This window comes from Canis lupus, chromosome 20 (genome assembly GCF_011100685.1).
Source record: "Canis lupus familiaris isolate Mischka breed German Shepherd chromosome 20, alternate assembly UU_Cfam_GSD_1.0, whole genome shotgun sequence".
Taxonomy (NCBI): Eukaryota; Metazoa; Chordata; class Mammalia; order Carnivora; family Canidae; genus Canis; species Canis lupus.
Genome location: NC_049241.1, coordinates 55,143,241 through 55,159,467, shown reverse-complemented (window position 1 = coordinate 55,159,467; position 16,227 = coordinate 55,143,241). Strand labels below are relative to the sequence as shown.

At 59.0% G+C, this 16,227-nt stretch overlaps 1 protein-coding gene across 1 annotated transcript in view; it reads left to right on the top strand.

Annotated features, from left to right (window-relative positions):
• Nucleotides 1-16,227, top strand: part of KDM4B (lysine demethylase 4B) — a 137,816-nt gene that overhangs the window by 87,018 nt on the left and 34,571 nt on the right. Inside the window, 1 exon segment of the mRNA XM_038567694.1 lies at nt 3,058-3,195. Coding sequence (XP_038423622.1) covers nt 3,058-3,195 — 138 coding nt within the window.

Below are 16,227 nucleotides of genomic sequence, written 5' to 3'. Positions count from 1 at the left end.
GGGGGGCACCCTCTTTTCTCCTGCATCACTGTTTGCCTGCACCGCACTTTGTGCACGAGATACCTGCAGATCTCCTGACGGCGGTGGCCCCCGGCCCGGGGCAGCTGGCACTCACAGACCGTGGTCCCCTCTCCGCAGCCGGCCCCTGGCTGTCCACAGGCCATCAGCGGTTCCCCAGGGCCTGCGGGCCGAAGGCCGAGGCTGGGCCAACAGGGAGCAGCGTCCCACTCCAGATGAATGCCCCATCAGGGTCCGCGTGGGTCCCCTCATCTGAATTCCCGGCAGCCCTGGGGGGGAGTGACTCTCGCACTCCACTTATAAATCTTTGTAATGGTATTTACTTCTAGAAGAAAAAGCAGATCAATAGCAGAGCTTTTTAATAATTAAAAGTGTGTATTTCTGTAATCTGCCGCGGACTTCCTCATTTATTCTGCGAGAGCTCGAGGAAGCCGCTGAATTCAGGCTTTCTCCATGACTGGCATTCGGGGCTGGCGTTCCCTTCACTGCTTATTACTTTGCCACACGTCCTATCCATCATCCCAAGTGCCACCTAATTTATTGTCGGGATAATGTTGACGGCAGTGACATGGAGGACAGACACTGTGGGCTCGAGACGAAGCCGCCAGGGTGTAGGTTTTGTGACAGGAGCATCATCTTGCCGTCCTTACGGAGCGCATTTGTGCTAGGCCTTGGTTTATGGAGGGGCCGTCAGGTAATGGAGGCCCTGCAATCTGCCTGAATCGGGTGGAGGCACCTCCCCACACCCCAGCCCCGAGGCCCACAGGGACCCCACAGCGTGCCCGTGAGGCTCCCAGCTCATGCCAGGCGGCCTGCCTGCCTGCGTCCTGATGGAAGGAGGGAGGGGGCAGGCCAGTGGGCTTGGTGCAAGAGCTAGATGATGCTACACTGTCCATGGTCCACTCGGAAAGGATAAGAAAAATCAGTATTTACATTTTAAAAGGAAAAAAATCCTTAAATGTTAATTTTATCTGTCACCCATTTCACACAGTCCTGTGGCAGGAGCCAGCCCAGAGGATCCTTGCTGTGGCCGGGGATTGCTGGGCCCTCAGGGACACTGAGGGTTCTCTCCCCGCCCCCGCCTCCTACCGTGCATGGGCTTCATCCCCCACACGCCTGTCACTTGGACAGGAATTTAAAAATATAACTTAATGCACGCTGACTTCCCTTGATTGGTGCAATTCATTACTTGCAAAGAAAAATATCTTCGTGTTCTTAAGGACTGGCTTTTCTCCAGGCTGTGTCAGTTTTGATTGATTTTTGACTCTGCGGTTGGTTTTTGGAAGTCCCCCCCCCCCTTCTCCCATCTCCCGCCCCACACCCCCTCAGGGCTTGACTTCTTGTTGGTTACTTAAATGAATCCAGCAATTTTTACTTATCTCTCTAGAGGAAGAAATAAAGATTAGCGAGCTTGAGAACTCCTACAAAGCTACAGTGGAAAGATGAACAACCTGATAAATGGGGGCAAAAGGAGGTGTGGGCACGTGTAAACCTCGGGGGGTACCGCAGCCGGCCCGGAAGGACACCCCTGAATGCCAGTGATGGGGAGAGTGCTGGGGGGTCCCCAGGTGCACAATGGGTGGCCACTGCAGAAAACCACCCGGCAGGTTCTCGGGACCCCGTGGGAATGCAAGCACGCATGTGCGCGAAGACTGGCCCATAGTGTTCCTGAAGCTCCACTCGTGGGAGCCCCACTCCAGAGCCAGCCCAAGGTCTGTCGCCAGGACGAGGAAGTACCTCACAACACATCTGCACAATGAGATTCCCTTTATAAGCGAGAAGGGACAGAGACAGACACAGGAGCACAGTCCGTGCGAAGCCGTTTCATGAAGCCCTATAAAGGAGCGTAGTGACAGAGGCGCGTCTCACAGTGTCGGGGTTGCTGGTGGCCTGGCCCTGTGCGGGGCGCTGGTTACTCCCAACCCCCGACAACCCGTAACCTGTGGGTTCTACCCAGTGTTCCGTCAAGGACTTCAGAGACTCCCTCCCTTGCCACCAGCCTCGGTCTCCACGTCCGTGGATCGGGCCTCCAGCCCCTCCTCGCGTGTTCGGGGACAGTGGGACTGTTACTTGTCAGCCTTCTTTCGGCTCCCATGTCTTCCAGGATGCTTGAGTGATGGGCTCAGTGCCACCCGGGGGTGGGGGGTAGACGGCACTCCCACCTTTTCCTGCAGGCCTTAGGGTGGGGGTTCCAGAAGCCTCCATCTGGGCTCATTGTGGACCCTCTCCCCTGTCACTCAGGCCCAGCTCCTTGGTTTGGGTCTCTCTGTTTCTGAGGCCAGATCACACCATTTGAATAGGTCTAGAACCATCAGCGTTTGACAGTTCTGATCTTGACATTGTGTCCTTCTAACATGCTATTTCTCCGGCCTCTGTGACCTCGCTTGGAAGGAGCCACCTCCTGGGATGTAAGGGACAGACCCAGGCTTACGACAGCTGGGGGCTCAGGTCGCTTCCCAGGAACGTCCTGTCCTCACAGGGCATGACCCTGTACTTGGAACACACCCCGTCCTGTGCTCGGGGGGCTCTGCAGCTGCTGCCCGTGCTGTCTGCGCCTCCTCCCCAGGCCCTGCACCATATCAGAATGTCTCCCAGTGGATGGCAGGGGGGCCACGCCCACCTCTCTCCCGAGAGTCCCTGGAGGCCTAGCATTCAATAGTCCCGTGTGTCTAGAGCAGCTGTCACCTTGGGGCCCCGCCTGGGGCGGGCAGCAGCTCTCATCCTGGCCACGGCCATACCTGCTGGAAAGGCCTGTGGGGAATTGGCCGAAGCCCTGGGACTTAGGCAGAGCTGCCTTCCACCTGACAGAGCTTGCCTGGCTCCCGAAGCCGGGGCTCCGTGGCACTTGGTGGGAAATCCTTGAGCCCACCTGGCCCTGCCATGCTTGTTGGTGGCTCCTGGTGGCCCTTGCCACCAGCCTGTCTACCCCGGGCCAGCACGGCTTCTGGCAGGTGAGCTGTGCAGTAACTGCCGCCCTGACTCTGGGCCTCGCCCCTCACCTGTTGGCTCCTGCTCACCTGTCGGCCTTTTCCTCCTCAGATCACACAGGAGGCCGGGGAGTTCATGATCACCTTTCCCTACGGCTACCATGCAGGCTTCAATCACGGGTTCAACTGTGCGGAATCTACCAACTTCGCTACTCTGCGGTGGATTGATTATGGCAAAGTGGCCACTCAGGTAAGTGCCCGCAGAACCTGTAAAGAGGGTCTAAATGTCTCTGCCTCTCTCTCTCTCTGTCTCTCTCATGAATAAATAAGTAAAATCTTAAAAAAAGTGGGGGTTGACCCCTCTCAGCCTCCCTGGGGCCAGGGCCCATGTGGCCTCCCCTTATGCTCAGCAGGGGCCCAGTCTCCACCTGGGTCCATTTCTGGGCTCCTCAGTGAACTCACCCCAAGACATTCCTCACCTGGAAGGAGCAGGGAGGAGGCATGGGGCAGGTGAGTGGACGTGTGGCAGCCTGGGGCCTGCGACCAGCAGCGGGGGGCTTTCCTTCCCCGGCAGACCCTGCTCTCTGGGCCCGAGGGCTTCCTGGTGTCTGGGCTGTCCATGGAGATTGCTGAGGGGCAAGGAGACTCCTCTGATTCTTTTCCTGGGAATTTGCTGTTCCTGTTCTCAGAGGGCTGATGTTTGGCCAAAAAACTTGACATCTGAACTGAACCCTTGTTTCCAGATTTCCTTGGCTCACCCGTCTGTGTGCTTTTGACTGACAGCTTTTGATGCGCAGATCCCTGGGAGCTGCTGGGCAGGGATGGGGTTGTGTCCACCCATTTGGCTTGGCTTCCCCTGGAGCCCGAGGTGGCTTTGTGGGTCCAGGTGACGGGATGTACACAGGCCTTGTGACTCCAGATCCCCTAGTTAGGGGGAGATGGAGCCCGGGAGAGGAGGCAGCGAGGAGGGCTGTTTGTGGAAACAGGCCCAGCCCTCCATGTGCAGCTTGTACCAAGGGCCTTCCTCCCAGGACTGCCACTGCGGCCCTGGGCCCCTGCCCTGGCCTTTGCAGAAGACGCATGCTCCTCCCGTCAGGCTGGTCTCGGGCTCTGGTCCAGGGTTTCAGCCCCTCCGGCCTCTCTTCGCTGCAGACGGTTACTCACAGGCGTCTCTCTAGTGCAGGGACACATGGAACAGGAGAACCCCCTCCAGCAGGGCCAGTGTAGTGTAAAACGGGGTGCTTCCTGTCAGCCTCCCTCGCTGGGGCCTGAGGATTCCTCCGAGGAGTTGCTTGGCCAGGTCTGAGTCAGCGCTCAGGACCTGGGCAGTTGGCGGGTTTCTCACCAGACCCAGAAGTGGTGTGACGCCCTGGGGATCAGCACGGAGGCCGCTGGCCATGTGTGGGTGTTGTGGCCTTGAGCTGTGAGCGTGACACACACCACGTCCGAGGCTCAGTGCGTAACAAAGGGCATGAAATACCACGCGAGTAATTGGTTCATGCTGGTTACGTAGACCGTGTTTTTGGATAGATTGGGTTAAATATAACGAAAGTGAATGCCGTCTGTTTCTTTTTACTTTTTGAACGCAGAGGCTGGACTGAAGATTACATAGGTGGCTTGTGTCCTGCTACTGGCAGGCAGCTCGGGTATAGACGGACTGGCTCTCCTTTATATTTCTAATTACCCGCTTGTCTAGCTTCACTGTGTCAGTGTGGTTTAGAAAAGGAAATGGGCTTTGTGGGGAAGATTCTCAGGATTTTTATCAGGGGGCCTGTCTTTGGCAGAGACGCTGGGCTTCGCTGAAAGGGGAGAGGTGGGAGCATCAGGATTTTTTCTTTTGATCGAAAGGAATGATGAAATGTCCTGGAGTGTGTGGCTTTGCTCACGTGACCCTGGGGCACCGTGGATGGGGAGACAATTCCACAGGGCCAGTGTGCAGTGAGAGCTCCGGCTGTGGCAGGAGCCACGATTGAGTCGTAAGCTCTGGACAAGATTGCAGGCCCATCCTGGAGGTGCTGTCAGCGCCGGAACTGCACTGGGGCCGGCGGGGACTGCCCAGATATTAAAAGCAATTTTGGGTTCAGCCATGTGTTCACAAACAAGTGACATTTGGGAAGTGCTGCCTTAGATTGGGCCTCCACGCTTACATTGCCAGGCGGCGTAGCGTGAAATTACTGAGCAAGTGGCGTGCAGTGCTCCGCGCAAGCTGGGGTTCAGGCGGGTGGCCGGGCCCCGTGCCGGGCTCCCTCGCAGAGCCACCCCAGCTGCCCCGGCTCCGTGGCGGGAAGGCGAGGGGGTGAGCCGGGAGTGGCCATTGGCCATGGGGCATCCGTCCGTGCAGTCCTGGCTGGCGGCCCGCAGGCTTTTTGGCGGTGGACGGGGCAGTGGTTTCTGCCTCTTGCAAGCTCTGCTGCCCCGTAACTAGTCCAGGCAGGAGACGCAGCTAAGGCGCCTGGCCGGGCGGATGACAGCCGAGGCGTGTCAGGCAGAGGAGGGGCAGGCAGATTGTTGAGGTCGAGTGGTTCTCAGGGACCTGCTGGGTCCTTGGCCGCGTCTGCGGGAATGGAGAGTGCGGTTGGGGGAGGATCCCAGGATGCTCTTCCTAATAAGCAAGGGCTTCTGTGCGGCCTGAGCTCCCCACCCCCATCTGTGCTTGGGCCAGTTCCTTCTGATACCTCCCTCAGAACCCAGGGAGAGTGTTCCACTTTCCTGATTTTAGAGACTTTCAGCCTGGTTCTTCACCTTCTCCGGCTCTCAGGAATTGCGCCCCTCCCCCCCGCCCCTCTTCTGTGGTGCCACCTTGTTCCTCTTCCGTGGTGCCACCTCTGTGCTGACGCAGCAGACACCAACCTCTGGCACTTGGCCAGCCTCCGTGAATTTCAGGGATTCGTGTTCTTTCTCCTTCTAGAGCAAGGGTCAGCAGCCGGGGCCCCATGGGCCAGTTGGCAGGCTCTTTGTATGGTCTGCAACCTGAGCCTCATCTTTGGGTAGAAAAGAATTGGTAAAAAGTCACCAGAAGAGTATGCAAGACACCACTTAGATGTAACTCAGATTTCACATTGGCAAATGAAGTTTTATTGGTGCACAGCCATGCCCATTCATTGACAAGCTGTCTCTGGCTGCTTTTGCCTGCAAAGGCGGAGTTGGGGAGTTGCTACAGAGACCACCTGGCTTGCAGAACAGAAGATAGTTGCCTTCTGGCCATTGCAGAGGAAGTGTGCTGCCCCCGGTCTGGAGGGCTGATGGCACGGGCAGGCTCTGGCCTTTCCCGCTGGCCCTGGCTCCCACCTTCCTGCATCCTTCCCCAACCCCTGGGGTTTCTGGTGTCACAGGTGCTGCCCTCTCGAGCAGGTTGGCCCCCAGTCCTGACCTCCACACCCAGCGCCATGGCTGCTGCCTCTGGAGCTTCTGGATGGGCCTGTGAGGGTGCCGGGAGCCGTGGCTGCCCAGCAGGCCAGGCCAAATGCCCTCATGCCACTGCCATTCGCCTGCAGAGCCTCGCTGCCCTGACTTCCCCCAGCGCAGGAGGAGGCCCAGCCCTCCAGCGCTAGTCGGCCCCCCAGCCCAAAGGGGTTCCCAGGTTCCTCCTGGAGGTAGAATTGCAGAGGAAGCAGCCAGGCTTACAGCCTCTTGCCAGAGCCATCAGAGGGAACTCCTCCCGGTCTTGCACCCAAGGTGTGCTCTCTGGCCTGGCCTTGCCTTGGCAGTATTCACACTGTGGCACCCGCGACTCTGCAGCAGAAGGCTGGGCTGCCCTGGGCTCTCACCATCAAGTTGACGTGGTGTTCTGCTGTTTGCTCTCTTCAGTGGTTTTCCTTCCCGAGCCACTCTGCTGGCATCAACCTTCGCTACCAGTCAGCGTGCAAGAGAACCACACGGCCGCCTCAGCCCTCCCAGGTTTGCCCTGTGGTGGGACGGGCAGGAAAATACTGCCTGTTTCTTTGTCCTAGATTCCTGGCACAGTTTCTGGATCCCACGGCCTCGTCACCAAGGCATAGCACATGAGAACCCTTGCTTCCCAGCTCCTGGTCTCTTGGGAGCAGCACTGGGCCTCCATCTGGAGGCGGGATGCACGGAGGGAAATTGGCCCCAGGGTTTTACATAATTAAGGAGAAGCCGGCTGTGCAACCAGGGACCACAGAGGGCCCAAGGGTCAGGACTGGGACTCCCAGAGGAGGAGGCAGTGATTACAGGGACACGGTGGAGGGGCTTCCTGGCAGCTCCACCCCCCAGCAGGGGGGACACATGGGCCTGGCACTTAGAGTGACAGATGTGTAACCCGGTGGGCATGGGGGGGTGGACCGAATGTTGGTGGATATTAGCGTAGTGTGGTGGGGTTTGGGTCTCTTAAAAACATACACTCTCAGTAGGTTTCTTTTTCTTACAACTTTTTTCTCTTTTTTTAAAAAAACAAACAAACACAAGTGTAGCTTTTCCAGGGAGAGGGGAATGATCTTGCCTTTCCTGGGTACTCCCTGTAAATGCCCCATAGCCCCTAGGGGTGGAAGCTTTTGGCTGTTGCTGTCCGTGGTAGGGCTGGTTTTGTTGGTTTGTTTTATAAATGGGAATTAAAAACCAAACCAGGCAACAGGCCAAACAGGCCCAAACCGGTCACTCCAGCCCAGCCTCCGTTCTCCCCTGCCATGTGGGGAGCAACAGGAGCGTAGACTGTCATATGCAGAGTTAGCAGCCTGAGTGCTGTTGGGCACCTACTGCGTGCGTAGGAGGGATCCGGGAGCCAGCTGGGCCTGCAGGGAGAAGGTGAGAGGTGGAGCAAGGGCGGGGGCCTGGGGACCCCAGGACGCTACAGGGCTCCCGTGCCCAGCAGGTGTGGGGCCTGCCCAGCCCCGGGTCACATGCTGCTGCTCTTTTGTTTTGAGCCCTGGCGTTCCTTAGCAGGCCCATCCTCTCTCCCCCTGAGTCTCTCCCTCCAGCTTTACTGATGGCGCCATCCTGCCTCCAGGTGACTCAGGGGGGCCAGACAGGTCAAGTGACTTTGCCGAGGTCACGGCAACAAGAGGGCTGGACCCGGAATGTCCACGCCCTGCCTGTCTTCCTCATCCCACTTGGAGGCAGGTGCCCGTTGAGATTTCTGGAGGACACACTTCCCAGCTGCAGGTGTCTCTCCAGGCTGGTGGCCGCCTCCTGGCGGGTGTCCAGTGCTCAGCTGGGGTGGTGGAGTTGCCTCCTGAGGCCTGAGCTCCGTTTCCAAGAACAGAATTCCCTGGGCACGTGCTCAGACCGGCAGGCTTTGTAGTGGGATTACTATCGGGGGAGATCAGAGGGATGCGCCGGCTTTGCTCAGAGAAAATTAATGTGCACGCACTACCCGTTCTAGACCTGAGCTCGAATTAGTCCGACAAGGCTGCCTGCCACGTTGGATTAGCTCGGCGCAGCCCTGGCTGCTCCTGTGGTGGGTGGCACTGGGTGAAGCCTGACAAGGGGCTCGTTCCTCCATGGGGGGGGGAGGGGGGGGGCGGTGCTGGCGTCCCAGGCCACTCCACAAGGCAGATGCAGAAGTTGACTGTGAATTAAACAGAGCGAGAGAGATTTAAAACCCGGTTTGATCGGCCAGGAGCCTGGGTGCACTTAACTGATTTTCCGCCAGCTGTCTGGGCCGCCGCCTGCCGAGGCCTCAGCTTCCCTGGGAACTGTCAGCTCCCCGCCCAGAGGCATCAGCAGGGAGGGGGATGCTACTGGGTGTGGAAGAGGGGAGAGGGCCCTGGCTCCCCAGTGCACTGCACGTAGTGGCGGGGAGGCCTCTCCTGAGGCCCAGCCTGGGGCCCATCAGGCTCCATTGCTGTAAAACGTGAACCAAATTGTCTAGGTCGTGTGCCTTCTATTTTGGTAAAGATGCCGCCTGCTTCAGCGATTAACCAGGAGGCGGGGTGGGGGTGAGGGCGGAGGCGTGAGGAGGAACAGGGAGCTGCGACCCACCCGGGTTGGAGGTCCGGCTGTGCACCTGCCCGTCTGCACCTCGCTGACCCTATGATTTATGGCGCTGGGCAGCCAGGTGCATGGGGCTCGCAGCAAATTGCTGTGTGAAGTGTGTTTCCCCCACACTCCTTCCCCCAAGCCTCCTGTCACTCTGTCCTTTCCCGTGTGGGCAGGTGTCACAGCCACACGGTAGCTCCTGAGGAGCCCCAGGCCCCTTGGCTTTGTTTTGGATCCTGCTGCATGTCATGTCTTCCTCTGTGGCCTTTGTAAGTGTTGTGGGAATGCTCTCATGAAGCACCTGCTCTGTTAATGTTACCTCAGTAGGAGGTGCGAGGGGTCTGGGGGGCCAGGGTCATGTCTTTGGGCCCCAGGGAGGACAGCGACATCCGGATAATGCTCCCTTTATAGAGAAAGGGGAGGAGGGTGGCGCCGGAGCCCTGGCCTCCCGCGGCCTGCGTCGTGCTGGGTCCAAGGCTGGGGACCTGGCCCGCCCGGCTGGCTGCGGGATCTGCGGGGGGCGGCCCACAGTCAGAGGCCGAGGGGAGCCCTGGGAGCTGTGCACCTAATTGTTTTGTTTATGAAGCGCTTCTGAGAGCTTCCAGTGGATTTCCTAATGAACTGGTTTGTTCTGTCTCTCGCCGCAGCGCTGGTAATTACATCAGAAACGGGGGGCCGCGCGTCTGTGAGCCATCACGAGCAGATGTGGGTTCTGCCCCCATTGGGGGATGTTTAACGCTTTGTGGGCCAAAGTGCCTGATAGCCCGAGTGCTCTGGAAGAAAGAAGCACGTTTGTTGCTTGCCACGCTGGGCGTCTGCTCTGGTGCTGCTGAGCAGAGGGTGGCATGTGGCTCTGCAGGCGACGGGGGTCGTTGCTGGCGTGGCCTCACCATGTGGGGGTTTGCTGCTCCCGAGGGTGCTCTGTCCTCAAACACGCCAGGGCACACGCGGGCCACTTGCCTGACGAGGCTATTGGCTGTGGACCCGCCCGCCAGGCCCTGGCGCAGCTCTGCGTGTTCCGCCCTCGTTCCGATGGAGGGCCAGGAGCCCCCGCTGCCACGTGGGTGGGAATGTGTGAGGGTCCCTGTGCTCATATGCTATTTGGGTTGATGATTTCATTGAACCACATTTAATAATTTCCTCTTTAGGGCAACACTGCATCTTCTCAGTCTCATTCTGCTGTTTTACATGAGCAAACTCTAATGTTTGTTAAATTCTTTTAAAAAGTAGTGGCCTCTGATTAAAGCTCGGTGCTATTTAAATTGGGGGAAATGTGGCAAACAAGACCCCACGGGCCCCGAGGCGTCATTTTCAGAGCCGCCTGTGTGTCCTCAGGCAGCCTGGAGCAGACCACCCACGGGTGGAGCTCCCAACAGGGGGCGTCTGGTGTTCTGATTACTGTGGGTCCTGCTGTGACGGGTCTGCCTTTACTGTGACCAGCATCAGGCTCGATGCCTCCAGGCCACACGTGTTCCAGCACAGATCAGAGCATGAGCGGCTGGTCGGGAATGCTGGGAGGGAATGGGGCCGGAGCCGCTGCGGGGCCCACGGGGGCTGGGATCCTAACACAGGCCCCCACAGGTGCTCAGCCTGGAGCAGTTCCCAGCCTGCGGCCCCTCAGGGGGCCGAATGTGCCTGACAGATCCAGATTTAAGTGTGTGCAGCACTGTAAACACACAAAGTGCCCCCAGGGCCCACCACCCTGACTTCCACCGCATAGAGTGGTCTTGTCCTCAGTGGGGAGCTCGGGGGACCTGAGCACCTGCTGGCTTTGGGCCCTCGCCACGGCAGCCTGACTCTAGTTGTTCGCCTCTGCAAAATGGACCTTCCCGAACTGGGGTGGTCGGTGACTTTGATATCATGTGTCGTCTGTGGCGTCTGTCCCTGCAGGCTGAGCCATGACCTGCTCTGGTGGCTGGGAGGAGGCAGGGGGGAGCCCAGAAAGAAGCTGAGACATTCTGTGGGAGGGGAGGGCCTCTAAAGGAGTGCTGAGTGGGCTTTGTTTTGTTTTTAAATCAGAATCTGTATTTTAAAGAATGTTGGACTTGCACACACGTGGGGTAAAGAGAGCCGAGCAAAAAAATAGGAGCTTGTCTCATTCTCCAGAAGCGTGGGGATGGTTGCCGTTAGCAGAGTCAGCTGAGGGAGGTGAGTCATTAACTCAAGCCCTAATGATAGTATATAGGGGATCCCTAAGTACGTAGAAGATTGGAAACAACCTGAATGCCCACAGGTGTGATGAGCCATGCAGACATTGGAATACCATACAGCCAGGAGAAAGGGTGAGGTGGCTCCTCAAGCTTGCAGGTGGAACATTCCCCAAAAATGCGTCCTAGGGAAAAGGCAAGGTGTAAATCATGGCTGTGGGATGTCATCTGTTTGGAAAGAAAAGGATGTCCGTGTTGTGTTGGTATGTGGAGAACATTCTGGAAGGAGACACGAGACAGGGGAGCCGCAGGTTCTCTGGGTAGGACCTGGAGGCTGAGCAAACGGGCTCCCGCACTCCCTCTGGTCTTCCTAGGTCTGTACCCTGTGAAGTGTTGGTGGTCCCCAGAAGTCTCTTCTGAGCTCTGTGGGCATATGCTGAGCAGCTGCTAGCGAGACCGGAGCCCTCAGTCTCCTCTGGTGGGGTCCACCCTGGACACAGTAGGTCCCAAATTCTTCAGACTGAAGGCATCTGGGGCCCAAGTATCAGTTGGAGGAGGTCAGGCCCCATGGAAGCCCCCCAAGCTTGGTGGTGAATGGCCCCTGGAAGCAGCTTTGGCAGTCTCGTCTGAAGTCCAGAGACCTACAGAGTGTGGCCCAGGCTTGCGGGGAGAGGAGGGTGCGGACCCCAGCCAGGCCGGGGCTCCCGCAGCCGAGGAGCCACGGTGGCCTTGAGGTCAGCGGGGACAGGCTGCGGAGGTGTGTGCGGCGGGGTCAGCTGGTGGCGCGCCGCCTCCGGGGGAGCCCTCCTTTTGCTATGTGATATTAAAGGCAGGTCTGGCTTCCGAGGTTTTATCTCACTTTACAAAAGTGCACTGTTTCATATGTGTTGGGTCATTTTGCGTGGGATTGTGACGGCTAGACAAGGGTAATTCTCAGAAGTTGAGAACAAAGCGGCAGGCCTAGGAATCAGACACAGAGAAACACTTCGGTTGCCTTTCTCCTGCCAGATGAGTGGCACAGGGAGGGCTGGAGAAGTAGGAGGCAGCGGTCTTATTTTGGGATGGGAATGTGCCAAGGCTGAATGGTCCGCCAGCCCCAGGCTGGGCCCTTTGCTCGTGGGATCGCATTTAAAACCCCTGACAGCACGAGGCTGGTCCCCTTCCCTTGGAAAGATTTAGCATAATGACTTCCTACATACTGCCCCCTCCCTGTCCCCGTAGGCAGGGCACGGTGCCAGCCTCCCAAGGAAGAGGCAGGGTGCGTGTCTGAGCCTGTGGGTTGATGCTTGCTTTACATTTAGCAAAAAATGCTTGCAGAGGAGACCCTGGATCCAGTGGGACAAACCCCAGTGCCCTCTGGGGCTGGATGTGTCCTGGGCAGTGATGGGGAGCAGAGGGGCTTGTGGGGCGGCCAGTCCCAGAGGAGCCACGGATCCCTGGCTGCCTGCCACCTGCTGACTCAGACCCTTGCCTGCCGCCCCTGTGGTCTGGGAGCGTCCTGTGAGCAATGGCGAGGTGCTTTGCCTGGTGAGGCCCACAGGAATGCAAATAAGTGAGATCCTCTAGGATGTACTGGGCGTGAGTCTTTATTCCTTTGAAAAGGCTGAATTTTTTGTTTGTTTGTTTGTTTGTTTTTTACTTCAAAGCCCAGAGAGGGAGAGGTGGAGTTAAGGTGGTGGACCTCGATTATCATCCTGCAGCAGGGTCCCCTGTGGGGGTCAGGGTCTCATGTTGGTGGTCTGGGTGCTGGTCTGCCTCCATGCGCCCTCGGCACCTGCCCTCTGTGGCCCAGACAGCCCAAGCCGGGTGCTACTGGGCCCCGAGGGCCACCTACTCTGAGCCTGACGATGTGCCGCTTTCTATTTCTTCATGCTCAGGAAAGAAAAAACCTATTTGTCTCTGCTTGGGGCCCTGCTCTGACAACCAGAGGCAAACCTCCCCCGTACCCTGTTTTCTCATTTTCCTTGGACTTAGCGGCAGATCCTGGGAGACCTAGGCATGAACGTCGGGCTCTTTGATATGTCAGTCTTCCAACCTGGGGTGACAGCCTTCCTGCTCCCGGGTCGGTGCTCAGATTAGGCCTCGGGCCCCTAAACTCCACGGTCGTAACTCTTGTCATTTGTCATCTGGAGGTGACAAGAGTGCTTCTCATTGAGCCTCTGGCTGGCACTCTCAAGATCCGTGGCCTTTTGCATGATTCTGTGACAGGAGTGATCCACTGGGGGTCACAGAGGCCTATGCTGATGTGACAGGAGGCTCTGTGTCGGGAGCACCCTGCCTGAGGGAACGGCTTGGGCCTCAGCTGGGCTTCTGCGCCCCCCGCCTGTCCCCACCAGTATTCTCGGGGACCCTGGTGAGATGTCCAAGGGAGTCAGTTCCTGGGTGGGTGAGGAGGCAGCCTGCAGCCTGCCCCCTCCCCCCGGCGTGCTTATGTGGTCAAAACCAGCAGTAACCGGAGAGGCAGAGAGGCATGAGGGGGTGCACAGGGTGTGCTTGCTTCCAGCGAGCAGGGGAGGGCTCTGTGTGTCTTTTGTCCCCCAGTGCCACCGAGGGCCACCACAGGGAGGGCCCGGCGTGTGGCGACACCTCCTCGATTCAGCCTCACCAGTTCAGGGCGCAGAACAGTCCACACGTGGAAGATGGGACCCTCTTTGAGCTAAAAGTCTGGAACCATTTTGCTCTGGCTTCGTATGACTTTACACTTGCCCAATCTGGTCTCCACGCCTTTCCTTGTACACGCCTACAAGCTTAGCAAGTCACGGGCCCTCACCGCCTGCTCACACTCAGGGCCGCACTGCCCTGGGCTCCGCTGTGCGGGGGAGTCCGTCAGGGGAGCCACTCCTGGGCCTCGGGCCTCATCCCGGATGTGTCCCTCCGCTGCGTAAAGAGCGTTACCGCCTGTAGGTGTGACACCCTGGGAGGTTGAGGAGGAAGAGGGTGCCGTCTGCACGCCCGCCACCGCCACCACAGGGGAGAGAACGCCCCCCCCCCCACCCCCAAGGCTGATGGCCCTTCACCTTCTGCTCCAGGTGCAGGTGCAGTGCTTCTGAGCGAACCCAGGTGACCCAGGGCCTGACTCCTCATTCCTTACGTGTCATTTCAGAGACGCCCGTGCTCACGTTCCTCCGTGTGTGAGGGCCTGGGTTCGTAAAAACAGAAACACCAGGCAGTTCCAAGCAGAGCGTGTGAAATCGTGGCTGGGGGCAGGAGCTGGCATCTCTGCTAAGAGGGGACCCTAAGCCCCTGGGCAGCATGGGGCTGGTCCTCTCGACCCCCCGGGTACCCTGTGAGGCCGGGTCTGGGCCCCAGCTGGGTGAAGGTGCTTCACAGCTGGCCCAGGCCCCCTGAAGTCCTTCTGGGCGCCAGGCGTACGTTTTTGCGGTGAATGGCCAGCCTGGGCGGTGGGTACAGGGCGAGGGGTGGGGGCAGGTGGCCCAGAGGAGGCTGAACTGAGGCCAGGCCTCTGATCACCAGGCTCTAGGTGCTTCCTGGCAGCTGGTGAGAGCTGGATTCTGGAAACAGCTGGTGGGGCGTGTGCAACCTGCCACGGTCCGTAAAGAACAGGACTGTAGTAGGTTTCCACAAGGACACCTGTCTGGGTGAGCTCAGGCCACTGTGACAAAGGATCACAGACCGGGTGGCTTGTCAGCAGTAGGAATGTGTCCCCCACTGTTCTGGAGGCTGGACATCTGAAATGAGGGTGCCAGCGGGGCTGGGTTCTGTGAGAGCCCTCTGGAGGGTTGCAGACGGCTGCCTTCCCGCTGTGTCCCTGCATGGAGGGGTGGGGGTGACCGAACTTCCTCCTGATGTTCCCATCTTCTCATGGGGATGGGCTTCCACCTAGAAAAGCAGGGGGACACGACTCCATCCACCGCACGTGCCTGTCCTGCCCTCCTCCGCTCCTCCTTGGAGGGGTTTTGCGGGGAGGGGGTGGGGAACTGCCGCTCCCCCTCTGTGCTGTCACTCCAGGCCGCGGGTTTTGCCTGCATTGGGGGAGCGCCACTGAACGCATTGTGTCGATTAATTAAATTGGCACGGGCGGCTCCTTGAGCTGCCTGTCAAGGGCTCTTTGAGGTGCATTTTGTAGGGCTGTCGGGCTCCTCTTGATGGGAGGCGTCATCAGGGAAGCAGTTTCTGCGTTGCGTGCGTTGAGGGGTGGCCACCCTGCCCTGGCCCAGATGTGCCCCTTTGCCACTGGTGTCTGATGGGGAGCAGGTGAAAGGCCACAGGTGCCGGGCCTGCCCAGGGCCCCGTCCAGGCCAGTGAGCCCAGAATTGGGGGCGAGGGCTGAGTGCCTGTGGTGAAGGGCCCATGCTGTGGGTGGCAGGCAGGCAGGCCCCACCCAGGGACCCGCAGCCGAGGCTGGGGGGTGGGGGACCCCACTCGAAGGTGCCTCTGTCCCCGCCCTCCCCCCACCCCAGTTCCCTGCCTCTTGCCTTTCCTTCCTTCTCTGTTCCCAGACGGCCCTGCCTGGCACTAATGGAATCACCAGCCACCCTGCGTTGGCTGCTTGGGGCAGGACAGGTGCCACTTGGCCTCCTCATGACTGAGCCTCCCTCAGAGCGGAGCCCTGCTACACCCGGTTCCGGCAGCGACGGGGTGGCTGTATGTCCTGACAGCTGTACGGAGGGCCCTAGGGCATGCTCAGGCCTGCAGGGGGCCTCTCCGACCTCCTCCCCCACATTCGTGCCCCATTTCTCGTCAGAAACTAATGACAGGACCAACTCCCTTTGAGAGCACTCTCTGTCGCTGGTGCGGATGGGGGGACTGCTAACTCGGGGGGCTGATATGCGAGCCACAGAAACTGTCGGCTTGACAGATGCCAGCAGATCCTTGAGAACGCGTGTCTCAGAAGGTTTGGGAATGGGATGGGGGCTGGAGGGGGGAAACGAGAAGATAGAGCCCTTGGCTCCGGGCCTCCCTCCCCGGGGCCTGCTGCTCAGAGGCCTCCCTGAGGATGGTGCCGTGAGCCCCCGCCTGCTCTGAGCCCCCTTCCAGGCCACCCCTGCAGCCTGGGGCCTGTGTACCTCCTCCCGGCCACCCCAGCCACATGAAGCAGCACCGTGGGACATCCCCGGTCACCGGGTAGCAGGTGGTGAGGGCTCTTGGGGGGTGTCTGGCGTGCTCAGCCCCAGGAGGTTGCTTGTAAGGAGAAGCTGGGCCTCTCTACTGGCCTTAGCAGCCTCGCCTCCCCACCTGCG